At 40.1% G+C, this 20,799-nt stretch overlaps 1 protein-coding gene across 1 annotated transcript in view; it reads right to left on the reverse strand.

Moving 5' to 3' along the window:
• Positions 1–13,701, reverse strand: part of PPP1R1C (protein phosphatase 1 regulatory inhibitor subunit 1C) — a 44,236-nt gene extending 30,535 nt beyond the window's left edge. Inside the window, exons 1-2 of the mRNA XM_085066310.1 lie at positions 13,224–13,701; positions 10,851–10,911 (exon numbers count right to left, since the gene is read on the reverse strand). Coding sequence (XP_084922436.1) covers positions 10,851–10,911; positions 13,224–13,304 — 142 coding nt within the window. The 5' untranslated portion in view covers positions 13,305–13,701. The remainder of the gene's footprint in view (positions 1–10,850; positions 10,912–13,223) is intronic.
• Between the last annotated feature and the right edge of the window lie 7,098 nt (positions 13,702–20,799).

A 20,799-nucleotide genomic window follows, 5' to 3' on the forward strand; every position in this document is an offset into this window, starting at 1 on the left:
AGATTTTGTGGGGAAACCTGTCATGAAAAAAATACTTCCATGCAGAATTTTCATTTTCTGCAACAGAAGAGGCTCTGTCCTGCTCCATGAGAGAGGGACAGGTGAGAGAGGAGCAGGGAACAGACTTCCTAAGTGAAGTCCTGGATCCATGATGGGGACAATTACAGACCTGGCAGGTCTTCCCAGAGAAGTAATCAACCCAGGGAGAAGCACGCTTGAAGTAAACATTCTGTTTGGACAACCAATATAAAGAATTGGCTTTAATTCACAGTATATACAATGCTCGCCTTGAAGATGCTTTCTTCTGGTTGCTTCCTAAGCAGTACAAACTCCTCTTTGGTGAAGGAAATGGGGACATCTTCCAAAGAACTGCTGACTGAATAAGATTAACCAGCAGGAGATAAGTACTTTTTTTTCCCTTTTGATCTCTCAGATGAGAGATTTTCCTGGACCAAACAAAAATCTCTTACTAAATTACCAGGAATGACTCTGAGCTAAACTTTTCCTGTAATTTGCAGCTGACCAGTGTGGACTCCTGGCATCAGAGCAGGGAGAAACCTTTGGCAGAACCACAGGGTGTCACTGTGGGCAGAAGCTCTAGATTAGGGTTTGACTCCATATTGCTTCCAAGCTCCCTGAATTTTACTCAAAAAAAAAAAGATACCATTTATTGAACAGCAAAGTACTTCTCTGTGTTTCCAGCATGACAGAGTTAAGCTGTCAGCAATCTGGGGTGCCTGCTGTGGTCTGACCCTTGGCAAAGAGGAGTTCACCAGTGCCTGGTTCTGCAGGGTGTTGAGGGAGGCTGAGTGGTGTTGCAGGCAAAATGAGTCCCTCAGGAGTTCAACACATGCTCAGTGCAAATCCTGCACCAGCAAAACAAACTGGGCAAAACAGAATGTTGGAGGGAAGTGAAAGGCAATTAGTTTACCATTGACTTTATTAGGCCATAAGCAATGGAAAGTTTTGCCATTGACTGAAAAGTCAGTATTTTATCCTGTGTATACACCATGAATTGGTAAAAAAAAAAAACAACACCAAAACTAAAAAAACAAAGAGAAAAAAGGCAAAATTCTGTCTTGGTTAATAAACTAGTTCTAGATTTAGGACAACTGGGAAAGAGCTTCAGCCATCCATGAACTGCCTCTTAATCAAAACTCCTGCTCATTAGCTAAACTAAGTAATAATAGTCTTATCAGTATTCACTACATCATTAAAAGTCTGGGTTAATACATTCAAATAAGTAAAAATAAATGAGACAAACTGAAGGAAACTGCTGGGATTAGTTATGTGAAATTTAAAATCCGTGGTCTATTGGGAAAGTTGTTGGTAAACTCAGGCCTCAAAATGGGCAAAGTAAGACTCAAAAGATACATGTTGATGTACATATGACTCTTTTATGCACAGATACTTAAAATGATTAATCTCTCCCATTTAGAGTGAAATACCCAGAAGAAAAAATCCCTTATTCTGGCAGCAAATAAATGTAAACCAGGATGACAGTGATTTTCTAGCATGAGCTAGCAAATACTCAGAGAAATAGGTTCAAAGAACAGAAACATGGGTCTGAAATGAGTGTGCCCAAGGAAAACAGATGTAGACTGCCAGACAACAAAATTTTTTGTTAATAATTGCTACTGTTTAACTAAATGTTCCCAAAAGTAATACTCAAAAAACCTTGCAAGCAGCTTGCAATTATTTTGTACATTATTGTACATTATTTTGTATATTACCAGTTATTTTGTACATTACTAATACCAATGTTATTAGTTTGTGAAAAGACTTAACATGCTCATTTAGTACTTTCAAATACAGAAGGAAGACAAGTACCTTGAGGAGACCCAGCTACTCAGGGTTGTGAGTCCATCAGTTACACTGGATAGTATTAGGAAAATGCTACTTTCCATCTGCTTGCTTGCTTTAGGTTCAGTCTGTGTTCAAATGACTGAAGAGGCTGAAGATCTAAATACAATACTGAGGCAAAGGTCATGAAGTAAAACCCATGTTTACCAGAAATACAGTACTCACAAATCCCTAAATATAAATTTCTAATAACTTCATGTGCAAGAATCAATTGGAATGGAAAATGGCTTGGAATTGACCTACTGATCACAATCTGTGTATCAGTGTTACAGCTGCAAATGCCATCACTGTGAGTGGTTCCTTTCTCAGCTGGGAGCTGTAGGAATATTCTAAGCTCTAAAATAAAAACCAGCAGCAGCAGCCAAAACCAAAGAAAACCAAAAACCAAGCCAAATGTTTCTTAGCATGCTATAGCTCATAAAACCATTAAAAAAATATCCTATCTGAATGTGTTTGTACATTCTGGAAAGTGCCGTTTGCCATGGGAGAAGAAAACATACAAAACAATAAAATTTTTCCTTAGCCAGTGATTATTATTGCTGCCTTAGCAATTTCCTTCCTTTTGGAATAATACCTCAAGGATTTCAGTAAGAATGTGTTGTAGAGCTGGCCCTGGCCAACTGCTCGTGGCTTGCTTGTGGTTAGAATGCACATGCAGAGAGCTCCTCACATCCATGTATCATCTTACATGTGAGTCAAGTCAGCTACTAATAATAGCTTTTTGGGGGCTAGGACCCTTTTTACATAAAAGATGCAAATATCAGTTTTGCAAAGCTGTTGCTGGGTTTTCCAAGCTTTCAAAGAGTCAGCAAAACAAGGTTCCATAATCTCACTCTTGCCTTCAGCACAGCTAGGTGGGCTGGAAAAGCCTAGGGCAATCACTTTTAGCTTGGAATAAATCAGCTGTAATTTCCAGAGGCATTTTTCAGGATTTCTACTAACCTTACTACATACTAGACATAGAGGGACCCTGGGTTTTGCTTTATACATCTCTATTTGTATTGTGACAGTCAGAAACACCTTGCTGTGATTCCTGTGGAATGAGCTGTTCCACTCCCTCCTGTGGGATGTGCTGTACACATTAAAGCCTTAGCCCCACACCAGCACAAGCATTTCAGGAGGCTTGAAAGCACACTTTGAAACAGTAAAACCTGCTTGCTGTCTACTGTATTTCAAAAGCAGACAGAAAAAACCTAATGTTGGTCAGGATCAAAAAACTATCCAGGTCACAATTCTTTAAAGGGAAAACTCTTTTCTTCCCTACCCCCCTGCCCCCTTTTTTAAAATTAATCAGTGCCATTTCACTTCGAAGAGAAAAGGATACAAAATAGCACTTTGGTAATACAAAAATGTTGTCTTTTAGGGTAAATTGCTTGCTGATTCTGCATCTGCACTGCAGATTCTAAAACAGAAGGGAAAAAGCAGAACAAGTGCTTCAGCTGATTCCAGAGAAGCTACTCATGGGTGGTGGCCAAGAAAAGAGCAGGACAGATTCATCCAAATCTTTGCTTTCTACCACTACCTGAGAACAGCTATGGCAGGGAACTTCAGAAAGACTTGAAGGAATCCTGTCAGTACACACCACAGAATGTTGGAGGCTCAGGGCAGAAATGTTTAGGTTATGGGATGTCTGGGTACCAGGCTGAGCCATATTGTAGGGTGCCATAGAGCTCACTGCTGTGTTGAACTTTCAGTCTGCTTGCTCCTGTTCATTTTCTGTGTGACTTTCTCTGCTTGCCTAATCAGAATGAAGGACATGGCCTCAGGGAAAAAACTCAGCCTTTACAGTGCACCTTCGTCTATTTAGCACTGCTAATTCTGTTAGTGCAGTTTGGTTCCACAAGATGAATAATATCAAGACATGAATTCTCTGAGGGATATCTGCATGCCAGGTATCCCAGGAAAAACATCAACAAAGGAGCATGTCACTGTGCTTCATTGTGCTACTCTGAGAGTCTTGATCCTCCAGTAACACCATTTGAGACAAAAAAACTAGAAGTGATTTTAGACACAGGCAGGAATAGCATTTTGAAGGGGATAAGGAGAAAACAGAGCTTCTTTCAATAGACTTGAAGCTTAATTCTAGCCTAGAACTGCTTTGGTTACTGTAAAAAGAGACCCGGCTGGTCCAACTGATCTTGTTTCCACCAGCTGATGACACAGGCAGCTCGAACCCACAGGAAAGCAAAGCTAAGCTCTGCACCTCCCTGCACTCTCACTGAGTTCTGCAGCCTTCTCTAGCAGGCATTACCTTTCAGGATTGATACACTCAATTTGTTTAGTCTTTGCTAGCTTTAGGTCCAGATTCATTAAACTCCCACTTTTGATGTGAAGTTTTAACTTCAGTTACGCCAAATAAAGAGTTAAATTTTTTGTGTACAAGCTCAATAAATGGGCTACCTTGATTGATGCTTTAAGTGCAACCCCTTCCCAATATTGTGAGCATAATGAGGTTAGTGCTAAAAGCTGGATTCTCTCTCATCTGTCTGCATTATCTATTTATTCTGCACACGTCACCATGGTAAATGAGTGCTGCATTAAGTACTAAATAGCAGAGGTCAGAAAAACCCTGTGCTGTATTCTTTTCCCCTCAGCAAGGCTGAAACATCTATTAATGGATTTTCATTTATTACCTGATGTGAACTAAAAAATACATTGAAAATATCAGTATTAGCATATTATTGAAGTTTGATTTAAACATAATCTCAAAAAAAATTATCTTGACATTCTTATTCAAAAACTTTTGTCTCATAATGTTTAAAAGGACTTAATTTCAAATATTCTCTGATTTTTTTTTGCCATTTAACACACTCCCTTGAAATAAAAACAGAATCTTTGCCATAGGCTAAGCTAATCATATTTTGATCCAAATTCTTTTTTTTTTAATGCCATCAGCACCCCAAATTGTATGCTCATGTAGCATATATGCTCATGTAGCTCATATATATTAAATATAGCTTAAGGAGTAATTACATCGAGGCACTTCATTTTTTAACCAGAAAACTCACCATCTATTCAGACTTCTCAGCAAAACAAACTATCTGAGGTGCACAAGCATTTGGCACAGTGTGAATCTGTTAAGAGCTCCTCGAGCAAAATATTAAGCCTCATGACTGCAATAAAGTTAGACCCTATCCAGCTAACTTCCTCCCCAGCTCAGGCAGCCATGCACACTGTGATTCCCTGCCCATGGCACAGCTCTGCTATATCCATGGAGGTGATAACAAATGTAAACATGCCGAAAGCTTATCACTCCTGATGCTGAATGATCAAGCAGCTGGAGAGTTGTAATATGAAGCCATGTGTATTAAAAATGATTTGCAAATAATCTCCTGGGGTGGAAGAAGGCTGTTTCTATGGTGCTTTTGTATAAGGAACAAGGAAAACAGATGAAGAGTACAAGGTTCAGCTCTAAAAATACCTCATTCACTTTCAGATAGTTCCACGGACATTGACCCTTCCAGCACAAAACCAATGGGAGGCAGGGAGCAGGAGCAACAAGTACAGTCATGGTACACATTAGGAGTTTAGCTGCTCTGATAAATAAAAAAGTATTTCAATTCATCTCCTGGGTATTTGAGGCTGGAACAAGAGCAATGGACGAATGCAATTCCACTCATACTGGGGGCGAGTAAAGCTTCTGGGTTTTGGTTTCATGTCCTCTCAGCTGCACCACTTCTCTGATGTAGGCACAAATCTGAGTCCTGGTTGTAATATCCAACCTCTATTTCCATTTCCTGGAGCTTTCTCAGGCAGTGTTTGCACCCTGGACTGCCCCATCCCATGGAGCCATGGTAGGCTCTGGGACTCATTTTGACTAAATTTACTTACTTCAGCCAACTATGAGAAGCATAGAAGTTCATATGGGTTATGTGGCATGTAAAATGTACCTGTACAGTTAATCAATAAACACTGGAATTGAAGGAAGCATGGATAAAAATAAACATGAAAAATTCAGTAAAATAAGTGAATTTTGACAAAAAAATATGTAACAGCTTTTTGTTTGGACTGGCTCTGAGTCAGACCCTTCACTGTTTACTGACTAGAGAGACAGCCCAGACTCTATTTGGGCACTATATGAAATATGAACATTTTCATGAATGAAGCAAAAAAACCCCAAGCTTTTTTTTTTTTTTTTTTTTAATTCATTGTTTCTTTTTGGAGCCTGTGAGCCATTCCTTCTGGGCTGCATAAAGAACAGCTTAAGCACAGGTTCTTTACTTTTCTTTTTTTTTTTTGAGTCCTTGAGCTTTTCTTTTAGTTTTCATGGAGTCTGTACTCACACTGCACATGTGTGAGGAAGTTTTGCTGTGCCTTGTCCCAGGGACTTCTGTGAGCCTGAACTGCAGAAAAAATTCAGAGTAACCCAAATGAAAGAGCATGTGAGCAGAGTTTATTTGGTAAGAGAAAGGGATGCAATTTGCCACTGAACGTTTGCAGTCCACACATCAGCCTGCAAACAGCAGGCTATTTTCAAGCACAGACATTTTCCTCTGTGTTCTGGAATCCCTATCACCTGTCCAGTCTTATGCAATGTTTACTTTATGTATTTCATTGTTTCACTGTGTCAGGTAGTCCTTTCCAGCACAGGCTGAAAGAACATGAAGGTCCTCACTGCCCTGACAAGAAGTGCCTGATCTCTGAACATCCTGGTGCCACTGGTAATGTAAACTGGGCTACACCTCTGCCCTGGTGTGAGGGGACACAAATGTTTTCCATTGCTTATTGAAATACCTCCACAGACTCCCAGACTGATATAAAAAGGGACAGAATACTTAAACAGCATAAACATTTAGCATATGGAAAGACCAACTAGTTTGACAAAAAAACCCAACAGTTAATGACAGTTTTTATTAACATACTGCTTTTCTGAATGCTCTATAACCACATTAGAAGCCTAAATTTGCAGTTGAAAACAGCTGCTATTTGGCTTACTCACTCTCTAGTTCTTGGACTGAATTAGGCAGTATGTCCTACCAGAATCTCAATCTTTTGAAAAACATATCAGTTTCCATGAACTCTGAGACCAAGAGTTTTCTGCTGAGATTTTTCCCAGAGAAAGTATAGCAGAACTGATTGATGATGCCCGGAAACACCTGCCTCTGACTAAGTAGGTCTTTTTTTGGTCTCAGTTTACTTTGTCTTGGAAGAAAAAATAAAAAGTGATCATTAGGTCTAAAACCAAACATATTCATTCACCTAGAAGCATCACCAAACTAATATTAGTCAAAAACATTGACCCTGGGCAAAGCAACTCCCATTAATCCCCTCAAGAATGTGGTGCTGCTACAGTTTGCATCAGCAGAAAAGCACATCTGTCTGTGGTAATGAGATTTATTGTGCAGGGAAAGTCTCGGAGTGTCTAAAACCAATTTAGCATAAAAACCTCAAGTACTTTGGGTTGTCATGGAATTGACAAAGGTGTAAGGACAGATTTTCCTGCCACCACCCACCTGGCTGTGTTGTTTGCTGCTGCACTAAATACCAAGACTGCCCATGAGGCATCTCGGCAGAGCTCTGGGGAAGCTGAAAGGAGTTAATCCTTTCTGGATTACCAAAAATCAGCTAGGAATGAGAAAGCAAAACTGCTAATATGCAAACACAGGCTGCAAGCACCTTCCTTGTCTGGAGACAGGTACAGCTTTCTTTCCTTCAGGTTACGATTTCCAGCATTCAGTAAGCTTAGCATTCAGCTTTTGCAGTGCTAATATACCCTTCCTGCTTTGAAATGAGTTTTGCAGAGCACAAAAAAGCAGCTCTATTTCCAAACATGGAATAACATTTACATTACAAGCAAGGAAGTCAAAACAGGCAACAAAGCAGAAAGGGGAGCTGGAAACAGCAAATACATAAGAAATTTAGATACACAGTTTACCCTAATGTTTACCCATATTCTAATTCTTCAAGAAGACTGAACACTTTGACATGAGTTTAACAGCCTTTGCCAGCCAGACTATTTGATGTTGTGGTGGCTCTGTGACAAAGCCAGCCTGTACAGGAATGCTGGCATTGTTTTCTGATCAAAGTGAGCCCTAATGGCATTAAACCTGAGTTGTGGTCTGACGTGCTTTCTTCCCTCAGCTATCAGTTCTCTACTTTGTTACCAGCTTTTTCTTGAGCTGTTGCACTATGATATTCTGCTAGTTTAAAGCATGCTCAGACTTTTATTTCAGATAATAAGAATTAATATTCCTATATTTTCTGCTATGCTGGGTAAGGAGACTCCTGTCTGTTGTGCGTACACAGAAAAGGTTGGTTGTGATGGTGATATTCAGTTTCTGTTGACTCCAGTGATATTGCAAGAGAAAAAGGAAGCAGGAGAGCTTTAACAATATTTGTATTTAACTCTTGTGCAACATAGTAGTTAAATATGTCTTTAAAACTAAGCATGTGCTTACATTCCTTTTATAAAAGAACAGAACTGTGGCTATAGCAAGATGCAAGTGGGTTAGCCCAGTAACCCATGCACCAGCCTGCACAGGGTGAGATGCTGCCCATTTGTGTACTTCTGTCACCTTAAAGTTGTCTTTGCCTTCACAGATAGTGAAAGAGTCTTATTGTTTCAAATAAAAGTAAAACCAATTAGATGTTATGAAATCAAACATCAGATGCTCAGAAAATGTAGCCCCACTGATGGCAACTGAAGCACAACAGATTTAAGCAACTTCATAACTCAAGTCTCAGTTTGCTAGTTCTGGCTTGTCTGCTCAGATGTGACATAACCCATCTAAGAGCACTTCACAGAGAACTTACAGAAAGAGTTAAGGGTTTATTCACTGTCATGTTTCTTCAGAAGCTCATATTGTCCACTGCAATCACTGCTGCTGTTGCAATTCAAGTTTCTCTTTCGATGACTGTGATTGCAATTATATCTGATGCCAACCAGAGTGAACATGAGTAAATGTGACAGCCAGTGATGCTGCAAGATGGATATGATCTCCTGTAGTCAGATTTATCACCTGCATTTAAATCATTCAGTGTGGTTTAACACTGCTTGCAAGCAAGAAGTCAGGCAGACTCTTCTTACAGTTTCTAAGTAGCTGTCATTGGTTTAAAATGACTTAGCCTTAGTAGATATTCCATCTTCACTTTACAGCACAGTTGACCTGACCTAAATAGGTGAAGACATATCCCTGTCAAAGCTGTAACAGGCATCAGGGATGGATGGCAAGGCTTAGTAGAAAACAACTTTTAGATCTTTTTACAGAAAAACTCGAGCTGAATTTATTATGAAGTTCTGAAATGTCCAAACACATTTTATTGCTTTCTGGTTTCCAGATGGGTCTGCATCCAGAAGACCAGAATACCACAAAAATGCTACTTTTTTGCCTGCTGCAATGAGAAGCAGCTGTAACAGAAGGCTATAGAAAAGTCTGATTTTTAGAGTATGCCTGTCTCTCTTTTTCAAAAAAAGAGACGTTTAGATAATTTGAGTAAACTTTGCAGGGGCATCCAAACATTTATAGTTGCATTAGGTCACACATTTCAAACTCTTGGAAGCATATCCTTCACTAGCTCTTTGCTCCTAATAAAGGAAGTGGAATACTCCAGTGGGTAAAATTCAAGAGGCAGTATTCTAGTTTACCCAGCTCTAATAAAAAAAGGTGGCTTTGACAAGATCCCTGGAATTCTCTGCAGCTAAGTTTCCCCTTGATCTAGGGAATCACACTTCTAAAGCAATTTTTAGGAGTGTCAAGTTGGCACCCTTACTATTAATATAGACAAGACAAGTTTATAATTTAGCCAAATAATAAATTCATTAATATAAGCTCCCAGTATCTAGAAAGAATGAATAATATCTAAATAAACAAATCTAAATAGGTGAAGACAAATACTAACTCATGGGCTTATATGGAAGTTGGCTGAAACTTGCAGCAATCCTGACTCATAATAAAAATGATTTATTTAAAGACTTGCTATGAACATTGCAGGAAAGGTGATAACAGACATGCACCACTTTGTTTACAGTAAAATTTCCTGTAAATTAAAGAGTTCTTATTCGTTGTTTGGTTTTGATTTGGTATTGTACCAAGTATCTGTTTATAAAGGGAAATATGACGGTACAAAATGTACAAAGAGAATTGCAAAAGAGATTAACAGTCAAGGTGAATTTGCTTTAAATTAAGTCCTAGCAACATAGACAGTGGAGATCCCGTTAAGGTAAGGAAAGTCAGCCCAAGGCAGATCTTTCATGCACCATTTTTGAGCACTGAACTACCTGAAATTCAAGACAGAAAGCTACTCTCCAAAAAGATTTTAAAAAAAGATTCAGGTGATTAAGAGATTTGCCAGGAAAAAAATATTGCAGAGCACAACAAAGGAAAAGTTTGATGTAAAGTAGGCACTGTGTTCCAAGGGATTAAATGTTGAGGATTTTCCCCTTTTTGTGGAGGTTTTTGTTTATAACACTCCCTAAACAGCTTTTTAAAGAATCTTTCTGAAGTCATATTTATATGACAAAGTGTGCTGCAACCTCAAATCAACCCATCCCACAGAAAATCTTCTGTGGGGACTCTTGGATAAGATAACGTATTCACAGTTGAAAAGGAATAATGAAAACACACATGATATGTTTAATCAGAAAACTAGAAGAGAATCTGTTTTGTAGAAGCAACTCCTTGGGTTGACTTAGCCTTGGAGCCACCCTGGTATCTCTGGAGATTGGACTTCAGGGGTCTCCAAAGTCTCCACTCAGAGAAAGGAAATGTTTGTGGATGGAAGCACAGGATCTGGGTTGTACTAATTCTCCTTGTTCACACAACCAAGATTTACAGGGAGGATAAAACTGTGAAATTAAAGCCATTCTCTGAAGGGCAGGAATTACCTGTGTTCATGGGGTTTACTCCAAACAGTCCTAAGATCCGTTATTTGATGTTTAGTGCTCCAAATTAATGTGGGATTTTTAAAATCATGTAGTTAACCAAACCAGTTTTCAGCCAATCCTGTGTGCACAAGTTCAGTGGTTTGGAAGGTATGCTGGCACTTACCTGGGGGCATGTGTTCATTCATGATGACAAGTGATGCTGGCGTTGGCCTTCTTTTCCTGATCTGTAACAGATGTAACCCAAGGAGAGTCAGTAGGGCACATCAATTGCCATACACACAAAGCAAAGCAAAAAGTCTGTCTGGTGTCCTCCTGAGTACAGCCCAGGCTAAGTTAAAAAGGAAACTATTTAAAGAACAGCAGCATTTCACTGTCTTTCAGACAGCTTGTCTGGTCTGACAGCAATCAGGGTCATGCTGCTGCTTGTTCAGGGAGAACAAAGGCACAGGGAGAGCTGTCCAAAATACCTTTAGGATTTGTAATCGTCTTGACTTCAGTTTTTTGGATATGTATTTCTGAAAAATATTAGTCATACCTTAAAGTATTGACATTTAGCTTTGCATCAGGAAGAAGATCACAGTAGTTTGTGAGCTTGTATGTGCAAATACCTAGTACTGCCATAGCTCTCACAAGTAAAAATTAATAATATTTTGCAAGAGCATTTCAGAGCTGATATTGCAGGCATGCCTTCCAGTAAACTTATATTTCTAAACTGTGGTGAGAGGTGTTACTACGGTTCTTGGACTAAAAATACTTACTCCACTATTTAAGACTGTAATTGGAGTATTTCCAATACAGCAGATTTTACATACCAATATATAGTCCTGAATTGTATGCAATTCTTCTTCAGAGTTTATCTGGGTAACTACTTTTGTTCCATTAACAGTGGCTGAACTGCATGGTATTGGACTACCCTCCTATAATGCACACATTTGCATTGAAAGCTTTGTGTTGCTTCACTAAAGCCTCCAGGCTTGATATTCTATTGAATTTAAAAGAGAGAGCAGGAGCATTTAAGCTAGAAACCATTCTGACACAAAACCTCAATGTCAGTGTTTGTTCTTTTTCATTTGCTGAGCCAACATCTGTATTTAGCTGGGCTCAGGTTTTGCTTTCGGAGGTGTAAATGGAAAATTACATCATCAGGGTTAATGGGTTTATTCCAGATTAGCGTAACTGTAGCTGACTGTAGAATTTACTATTTTAATTTCATCACACACCCACAGTGAAACTGTATAGCACTTGGAATCAAAGTCACAACACACACAGAAAAAAGGACTGCCCATAAATTCTGGGCAGAAAATGGGCTACAGCATTTCAAAGGCCATGGGAATTCCAGGAAATCCTAATCCTATGGTTCTCACAGATTTCAGAAGAATACCAGAACATATTCTGCTTGAATTCATTGCGGAACTGTTCCGTAAAGTACAGACATCTCGCAGTTCAGGGGTGCCTCTGGACAAAATGAGGACCTGCAGCAATTCTTTTCTGCTCCCTTCTAATATTTCACATTCAATGGTCACTCACAACTCATTGTTTCCTGGCAAAGGTGCCTGCCTTTTAAGAGACGTGACATCAGAATATTCAGGAAACCAGATACCTGTCCTAAAGGTGCAAAAAAATTAATAGCTACTGGTATGGAACTGTCAAGGTTATAATATTCCCCTGGTATCATCTAAAATGAGACTTACCCAAATAGAAGCAAATGTTGAGAAGGACTTGCATTGAGACAAATGTACTGGGTCACCTAATTAAGATTTATGCAGTTTTCTCACAAGACTCCCTGTGACCCTTTTTTATGCACATCTACTCATACTGTAATAGATACCTTTTCCTCCTTAGACGTCTGTACTGATATATATATATATATATATCAGTGCATATATAGATATATATTATTATGTGTATATTTTGGGAGTGAGTCAAAACCTAAAATAGCACACACATAATTCCAATGAGGACCCTAGTAAGGCATATTTCCATATGTATATATTTTTCAGACATGTAAAACACTGTAAGGATGACATAAAAACGGTATCAAATTATGAGAAATACAGGAAGTAACCAAAGTGATGACTACTGGGCAGAACAATACTTGTATTTTCTCCTGTTTAAATGAATGGCAAATAAGATGTCTTCTTCCCAATATTTCCATTAGGTACCTATTCTCAGCATTGTCTTTTGCTTTATGTAAATGTGATATACTTGTGTTGATTTGTTGAGAATGTATTCATTGAGTGCATTCACATGAACTGTAAGTATTAGGGTACAAGTGCAGTTACAGAAAAGGCACAACAAATATATACTGATAGATCTACCCAAGGTAAAGAAGCCTTATTCTGGCTAGAGGACATATCCTTCTCTCCCTTTACGTATAATCCAACATCGCCATAGTCTCCAGAGTATTTAATCTACAGTTTCACTAATTTATGCTAGAAAAGCCTCTAGGCCACAAGTATCACCTGTTCTCACCCACATCTTGCCCCCATTCCTACCCCATTCCCTCAAAGCAGTGAAGGAAACTCATCTTCCTTACCTGCTCAGCTGCCTCGGGATCTATTTGGCTCTGGAACAGGGGCACAGCAAACTGGATTTTTTTGGGGCTGTTGGGCTCCATCGTGGTCCTGAGGTGGGTGAGTGAGATGAGAGCAGAGCCTGGAGGCCGAGGTTGGGTCTGTGCCGCGGCGCCGTCCCCACAGCCAGGCTGAGAGCTCCGCAGAACAGCTGTAACTCCCGACTTAGCACGGGAATCTGCGGGAGCCGAGCAACTCCCTTCTTCCACATCCACAGAGATGCCACTGGCTCTGCTATTTTCTTTTTTTTTCCTCCCCTCTCCTTTCTCTTCAGCAGCCCTTCAGATCCTCTCAGCAGAAAGCTGAAAGGAACAATAAGCTAATTGTGTACCAGCTCACTTCTACATATGCCAAGCATTCACTCAGGAGCTAATTGAAAATGCAATACTAGCATTGCATGGCCTGGAGCCTTGGGATTTGAAAAAGAGGATCTCTCCACCGTATATTACTAACTGGCTGCTCAGAAGTGCAATGCAAGCTCCCTCTGAGTATTGCTGATGGGCTCTTAATTATTGATGAACACAAATCAGGAAGTTTTCAGATTTTGGGGGTGGAGGTAGCAGGAGGGGTGGACGCAATAATTCGATCTCTGTTGCAGTGTGCCAGAGCCACTCTCCTCTGCTCACATGTCAAACAATTGCCTTTGCTCTTCCAATTCTTTTTTAAAACTTACAGTTTTAGACTCTCCTAAATCTTACAGGAAGATTTTTGGTGATGATGCTACACAAGTGCCCACAATTTCATGAAGCTTCTCTGATGTGCTAAGTGGGTTTGCAGCTTAGGCTGAGTTTGCAGATTTGGGATTTCCTGTGGTGGGCTCCACTTCACGTGACTGCAGATCCTGAGAGCACCACATTTGAGCCAGCTCTCTGGGCTCCCTCATGCTAAGCACAGCAGCAGCCATCTCATTCTATCCTAGTTAGGTGGGATATAGTGTTTACTCAAGATGACATTTTCTCTCCATTAACTCTAGAAAAAGGAAAGATGATTCAGACTAGTTCTCTCACTTTTGGATGACTAAAATTGAGAGGCCAAATCCTACTTAAGAGTACAAAATCTGTGCCTTATTCCAAGACCAGGAGAATAATTTGGTCGATCATGTCAACAGTACTCTTGTGAGAATATAATTGACTCTCACTTGTCACTTCATGTTAATTCAAAAGAAGTGTGTGAAACAATACCCAGAAACCACTGACTTGACCCGCCTCTTTGCAAAACTCAGAGGAATTTGAAAATGTTCTTTGCTCAGGCCACTGAGAACGCTAAGGATTTTCACAGTTCACCACAAGCGCATTGAGTCACTGAGTGTTTTCCCACCTGTGCCAGCAGAGGATGCAGGGAACGAGCGAGGATTGTGGAGGAGAACAATGCACAGGCCGTACACACAGAACAAACCAGCAAGTCAGAGATTACATTCTTGTTTGACTTTGATTTTTGCAAATTAAAACCCTGACGTTATTGGAACACCAGGCTATTTCTGAACACAGAAGCACACAAGGTAGCTGGTTTATTGAGGACCTGATAAAGCTCAGGAGGCAAGGATACACTGAAAGTTGAGGATCCAGTTGGCTCAATGATCAAAAATAACTCTCAGGGAGGGCCAAAATTCCTCTCCTCACCCAATCAAAACTGCTGTGAACCACAGTGGTTTCCAGCTGACAGCTAGTAGCTGGCAACTTTCTTGCTTGTTTTTTTGTGATAGTTTAAGTGACCTTAAGTTAGACTTTTGAATCACAGAAGAGTCAGCTTGGTGGGGGCCTTCTGGAGATGCTTTATCCCACCAGCTGCTCAAAGCAGGGTCTGAGATCAGGTTATTCTGAGCCCTCTCAGCCTGAGTCCTGAATATTTTTGGTGCTTAAGTGAAATGCTTCATTTCATTTACCACAACAAATGAAAGAGATGCACAGAACACTAATATTTAGTGTTTCATGTGACCATTTTTATGCCGTCACTATTTCTACAAAGACAAAACATAATTTTCTCTGTGGATTTCCACAATTAGAGCTGGAGTGCAATTGCAGCAGTTGTGCTGGCAAAACTAAGTCTAAGACACTAAAGTAAGATAAGCACACACTGCTTTCTCTAGGACAATGAGAGAGTTGTTTTCAGGACAGTCTGACTATCCAATTTCACAACTCCTTCATGCACAGATGTGCCATTATCTTCAAAGACAGCTTCAGATATACCAGGGTTATATACTCACCCTCAGGCTTTCACCCTGGGAGAACATACACAGGGATCAGAAGTTGTGCCTTTCCTCTTAAATTTTCATACTTGAAAGGAAATACTGTTTGTTTTTGCAGTCCCAGATAATGTGAGGAAAATGTTTTCCAGATGCGTTGCTACTATATATATTAATAAATGGTATATTTTAATTACCAAGTTTCTCTAGGAAAAGACCTGTTTACCATAAAATATCTATTCTAGCTATGAAACTTCATGTTTTAAATTACAGTTACAATTCTAGTATATGTTACTGATTACAGGAGCTATAATAATCATTGCAAAGGCTTAAAATTTCTTATGTTAATGAGAAAGTAATTTGAAAAAACATTATAATATAGTAAAATGTATTAAAATATTAAATGCTCAAAGGATTACAGCAGTGTGTTTCAGCTCTAGATTGCTGGACATTGCTGTCTAAAGCAATCACGTCTCAAATGCATTTTTATCAATGGTATACAATAAAAAAGCTCAGCAATCTGATGAAGAAACAAACCAACAAACCCTCTTTTTGGCAGGTTCTAAAGGGAGTCAGACAACAGGACAGAACAAGGCACAAGGACAAATCCTCAATGGGGCTGCTATGCCTGGGAGAGAGGCCCACCAACGATGTGATGTGGAAATATTTGCCTCCTGCAGCTCTTCTCCCTGTGCCTATTTGGAGTTGGCTGCCCAACAATCTCCACATGCTCTAATACAATAACAGTATTTTTAAAATAGTATAAGAGGCATATTGAGAGAGCTCTCAGATATAGCATTTCAGGATTCCTACCTTGGCTCCCTCTCATACCAATTTGCAGCATTAGAAGTCTCCAGGCAAAGTGTGCTGGCATTTTCTGTAGAGTGCATCATAGTCTGGGGAAGAGCTGAAACACATTTAAGTACTGACACATCCCTATAGCTCATATTCTGTTTTTAGTGCACTCCCCACAATTTCAGTTGCAGATGCTTTCGTGATTCAGCTAAAACTATAATGGAATCAAAAATAATAATAACAACTATCCAAGATCTTTCCTTCTTGTGTCATTTTCTATGTTCTGGTATGGAGCACTGCCTTTTAAAATATCCTGCTGTAGGGATGAGCTATGGAAGCACTTATGGAATAGTTCCTGCTTGAGCTATTTCCCCTGTTGTCTTAGGAAAGGTTTATATCTTTTTTCCAGCCAAAGACAAGGCTGCCGGGATGGGAATTCAAGAGTGTCTGTTCTGCACTCTCCTTGCACCATTTTTGTTGTGGCTGTGGTCTGCCTTAGCTCCTCTGGTATGGTCAAAGACTACTGCAGCATCACGAGAGGAGAGGAGAGGAGAGGAGAGGAGAGGAGAGGAGAGGAGAGGAGAGGAGAGGAGAGGAGAGCACTGTAAAGCAAACCTATTTAAGGATTTGGCTGGTACATTCACCAGTGCAGATGCAGAGAAGCACAAAGTTACAGTACTCTGATCCAACAGGCTGCCTTTGCAGAGCAAGTGTGTAGCTTATAAGTGGCAATTCTTCCAGCGTGTCTCTTAGACCCATCTTTAATCCTCATTGTAGCCACTGAAGTGTGAGAGATTAAAAAAAGATAGGTTGATCTGTGCTTTCCTTGGGCTCCCCAGCTGACACCTGTCCTCACAGCAATGGCCTTGGCATATTGCTGGGCAGCCCCAGCAGCATCCGTAGCAGAAACCCTGCAGAGCACATTGGCTTTCTGCTACAGCCAAAAGGGCCTCAGGGTGCCCTTCCTGCTGCCTTTGCCTAACAAACTGATAAACAGCTTCTTCCCTGCCTTTGCCAGACAGAGGCACCAGCTTAACAGCTCTTGGTGTTGGTCAAGAGCAGAAAGAGAGGGAGAAAGCATGAGCACTGGACATGGCTTTTGCTGTGCACACCATACTTGTTCATAGACAGGTTTTCCTCTTTGGGCTCTGCACTGTGCCTTGCTCATAGGTGTTAAATCAGATGTAAGGCTCCCAGGAATAAAAAAAATAGATATTCAAAATGACCCTGAAATTTTCCTTCCAGACAGCATTGCAAACAGGGTGACTCCCACTGAGCTGCTGGAAACACAGTCTGCTATTTATATATAGAAAATGCAAAGAATTTAAAATCTGCAAGGGTGGGAGAATGTAGAGCAGATCTCATCTGTCTCATGAGTACTAAGTGCTGCCACAGGCAGGTCAAGGAGAAGAACAGAAAGTCTTGTTGAGCAGTGACAGTCAGTGGGACATTCAGTGAGAGCTGTTGGCCTGGTAACAGGCCAGCCCAAATTTCCATCGCCTGCTCTCATCCATAGAATATCAGGTTTGGACTTGTTTGTGTAGTAATTATATATGTGGATATATAAAGCTTAGATAAGTAAAATGATACAGCTATTTCTATTTATACAATCTCTTTAGTTAAGATAATCATTCCTCAGCAGTACAGTTTTAATCAGAATCAGTTTAAAGTTACTTTATCTGAGTACACAAAAACTTACACTGTCTATTCCAGTCTTCCTCTGAAACTCACAGCTCTCCACACTTTGAAGTAATGTACAAACATTTACTGCTAGATCCTATCCACTACCATCAATAGAATACACACATCCAAAACATAGGAAATTAGCTGGATTAATGGGACATAACCTAATTAGACAGTCAAAAGATCCTTGCCTAATATGGGCCACAGTTCAATAGTGCAGAAACCAAAACTCTGATACTGGTTTTAGGAGGGTATTTCAGCAGGAGGACATGCTACAGTTTGCTTCCTTACCAAGAACAGGGTAAATCTAATACATCTTTCAATAAACAGAAATGTTTTGCCAGTTTAGAACTGTACATTGGTTTTAGAACTGCACAGGCAATGTACATAGGTTTTAGAATGAAATTATATTATGTTATCTCCATATTAAATCCTTAATGCAAAAGTTGACTGACTATACCACTGTATTAAACAACTGACATATAAAACTGAGTTATTACTGTACATTTTTTTAAACTGAAGTTAAAATATAGAACACAGAGAAGATGACTAGGGAATGAACTTCCACATTTTCAGAGTCTGTGCAAGCACATGTTCCCAGGCAGAAAATGAAAAGTCACCAATTATGTATGTCAATTTCAGAACATGTTCTTAAAATTCTCATTTTTGAATTTAAGACTCTTCAGAAGTCCCTTCTTTCTTGCCTCCTCCTCCCCCCTGAGAACATGCTAGACCTAAAGAAGTCACAGCAATCCTCAAGGTCTTGCCTGGAGCATCTGCAAGCAAGGGACAGAGCCAGCCAGACACACCTGGAGGACAGGACCCAGTTTTGGTGACCTGGGGAAGGTGGCTGTGTCTCAATTGTTTGCTGTTTCCTATAAAGGTGTTGGGAGAAGCAGGAATGTGGCAGCTCCACACGCAGGGGCAAGCCAGGAGCCAAGGGCTACCTCAGCTTACAGGCTGCACAGCAAGCAGAACAGCTGCTCACTTGTTGAGGCAGTTCTGGCTTTTCATCCTGCTGCTCTCTCATTGCTACCAATTCATTACTTAACTTTTGTCCAAGATCTCTGCTTTTACCCTGACCAAAAAAGAAGATATTTCTGTATGTATTCACTATCACTCAGCAAGCATCTATGCAGAATTACATAATATACAAGCTACAAGGATTTATCCTTTTTTAATTATATAGATTTTCCTTTTTAAAAAAAATTGTCTTGCCTTCTGTTGTTTGAATTCTCATAACAATATTGTGCATTTTTATTCTGTGACATTAATATGAAAGATTACCATCACACTTAGAATCACATATGAAAAATCTGATTTGCTTTATGCCAAGTTAATAAGTTTCTTGTTTTTCCTGAAAATCAAATTGTGTATAATGTTTACATTATCATGTTAATTCAGAACAAAATGTTGCATTGGGCTGAAGCCATCTGAGGACCAATAATTCTATTTTATGACATCATCCAAGTTTCAGAGTTTCGGCTTTGTTCCCTATTGAAAAAAGTCCTCCAAAAGAAAATTCTTCCACTGGTTTAGGTTTTGTTTTACACTGCTAGTCATGACTTGAATTACTTCAGTTTCCAAACTGGGCCCTTGCTCCCTCTCCCTAATCAGTATCTTCTTGTGGCCAGTTTCACTGGAACAAATTTATCTATGGTATAACAGGATGTAAATGTTCTGACCCATGCTGTATTTTCAGTGTGAGCTATTTGCTCAGCAGAGCACCAAACAAAAAGGCAGCACAAACTCTGCCCCTCCACACTCAGCAGAGCTGTACTCAGTGCTGGACTACATCAGCAATGCTCCATATTTTCACTGTAAAGGACACAGCAATCAGAGCAAACCAATGCTGAGGAAATGCTCAGCAGGGAGCATCTTGGGCATCACTTGCATCACTCTCTCCCACAGTCTTTCCCTCATCCACCTAGGCAGGCCACCTGGTCATAAAAAATCACATTGGATAAGCAGGACCTACCTTTCCTAAATCCATGCTGGCTGGGCTTGATCCTTTGGCTGTCCTCTAGGTGCCATGGGATTGCACTCAAGATAATCTGATCCACAGCCTTCTCTGGCACTGACGTCAGGCTGACAGGCCTGTAGTTCCCAGGATTCTCTTTCCAACACTTCTTGTCAGTGGGTGTCACACTGGGCAGTCTCCACCTGAGGTACAGTGAAAGCTCCCAGTTCAGCCAGGCCAGTCTTCTTCCCCACTGGCTCTTCTTTCAGCACATGGGGATGGCCTGCTCCCGCACATTTCCTTCTTAAAGTATGTCCAGCCTTGCTGGACTCCTCTGTTGTTAAGGACTCTTTCCCAAGGGCCTCTCCAAACCTGTCCTGAACAGGCCAAAGTCTGCCCTCCCAAAGTTCAAGGTGGAGGTTTTGTTGACCCCTCTCCTTACTTCATCAAGAATCAGAACGTCATTTTGTGGTTCTGTGGCTGAAGGCTGTGTCGAGCACAGCCCTACTTTGTTTGTAAACAGATTTAGTGGGGCACCACCCTGGCAACAACAAAGGTCATTATCATACTAAACTTTAGAAAAGCATCCAAAATATCTCTGGCAATACTGTCTGACTTTATTCACTGCAAATTTGATTGTCCAATATTTATCAGCCACTAATAAAACTGTCTTAATCTGCATATAATTCATATCAAATTCCAGACTGGCAGAAAAAAGACAACACTAATTTTCAAGGAAAGTAGCAGTTCGAATCATTAAACAAAAGAAAAACTACCCATGTTTAGACAACCATTATAAGCCACCCAGGTTAGGTGTGTGTCCAATAATAATGTCGGCTGATCCTAAGGCACAAACAGAATGGTCAACAGAAGTTGATACCAGCTCAGCTTAACCTATATGACAGATGCACTAAAATAA

This window comes from Lichenostomus cassidix, chromosome 7 (genome assembly GCF_008360975.1).
Source record: "Lichenostomus cassidix isolate B80296 chromosome 7, HeHo_3.0, whole genome shotgun sequence".
Taxonomy (NCBI): Eukaryota; Metazoa; Chordata; class Aves; order Passeriformes; family Meliphagidae; genus Lichenostomus; species Lichenostomus cassidix.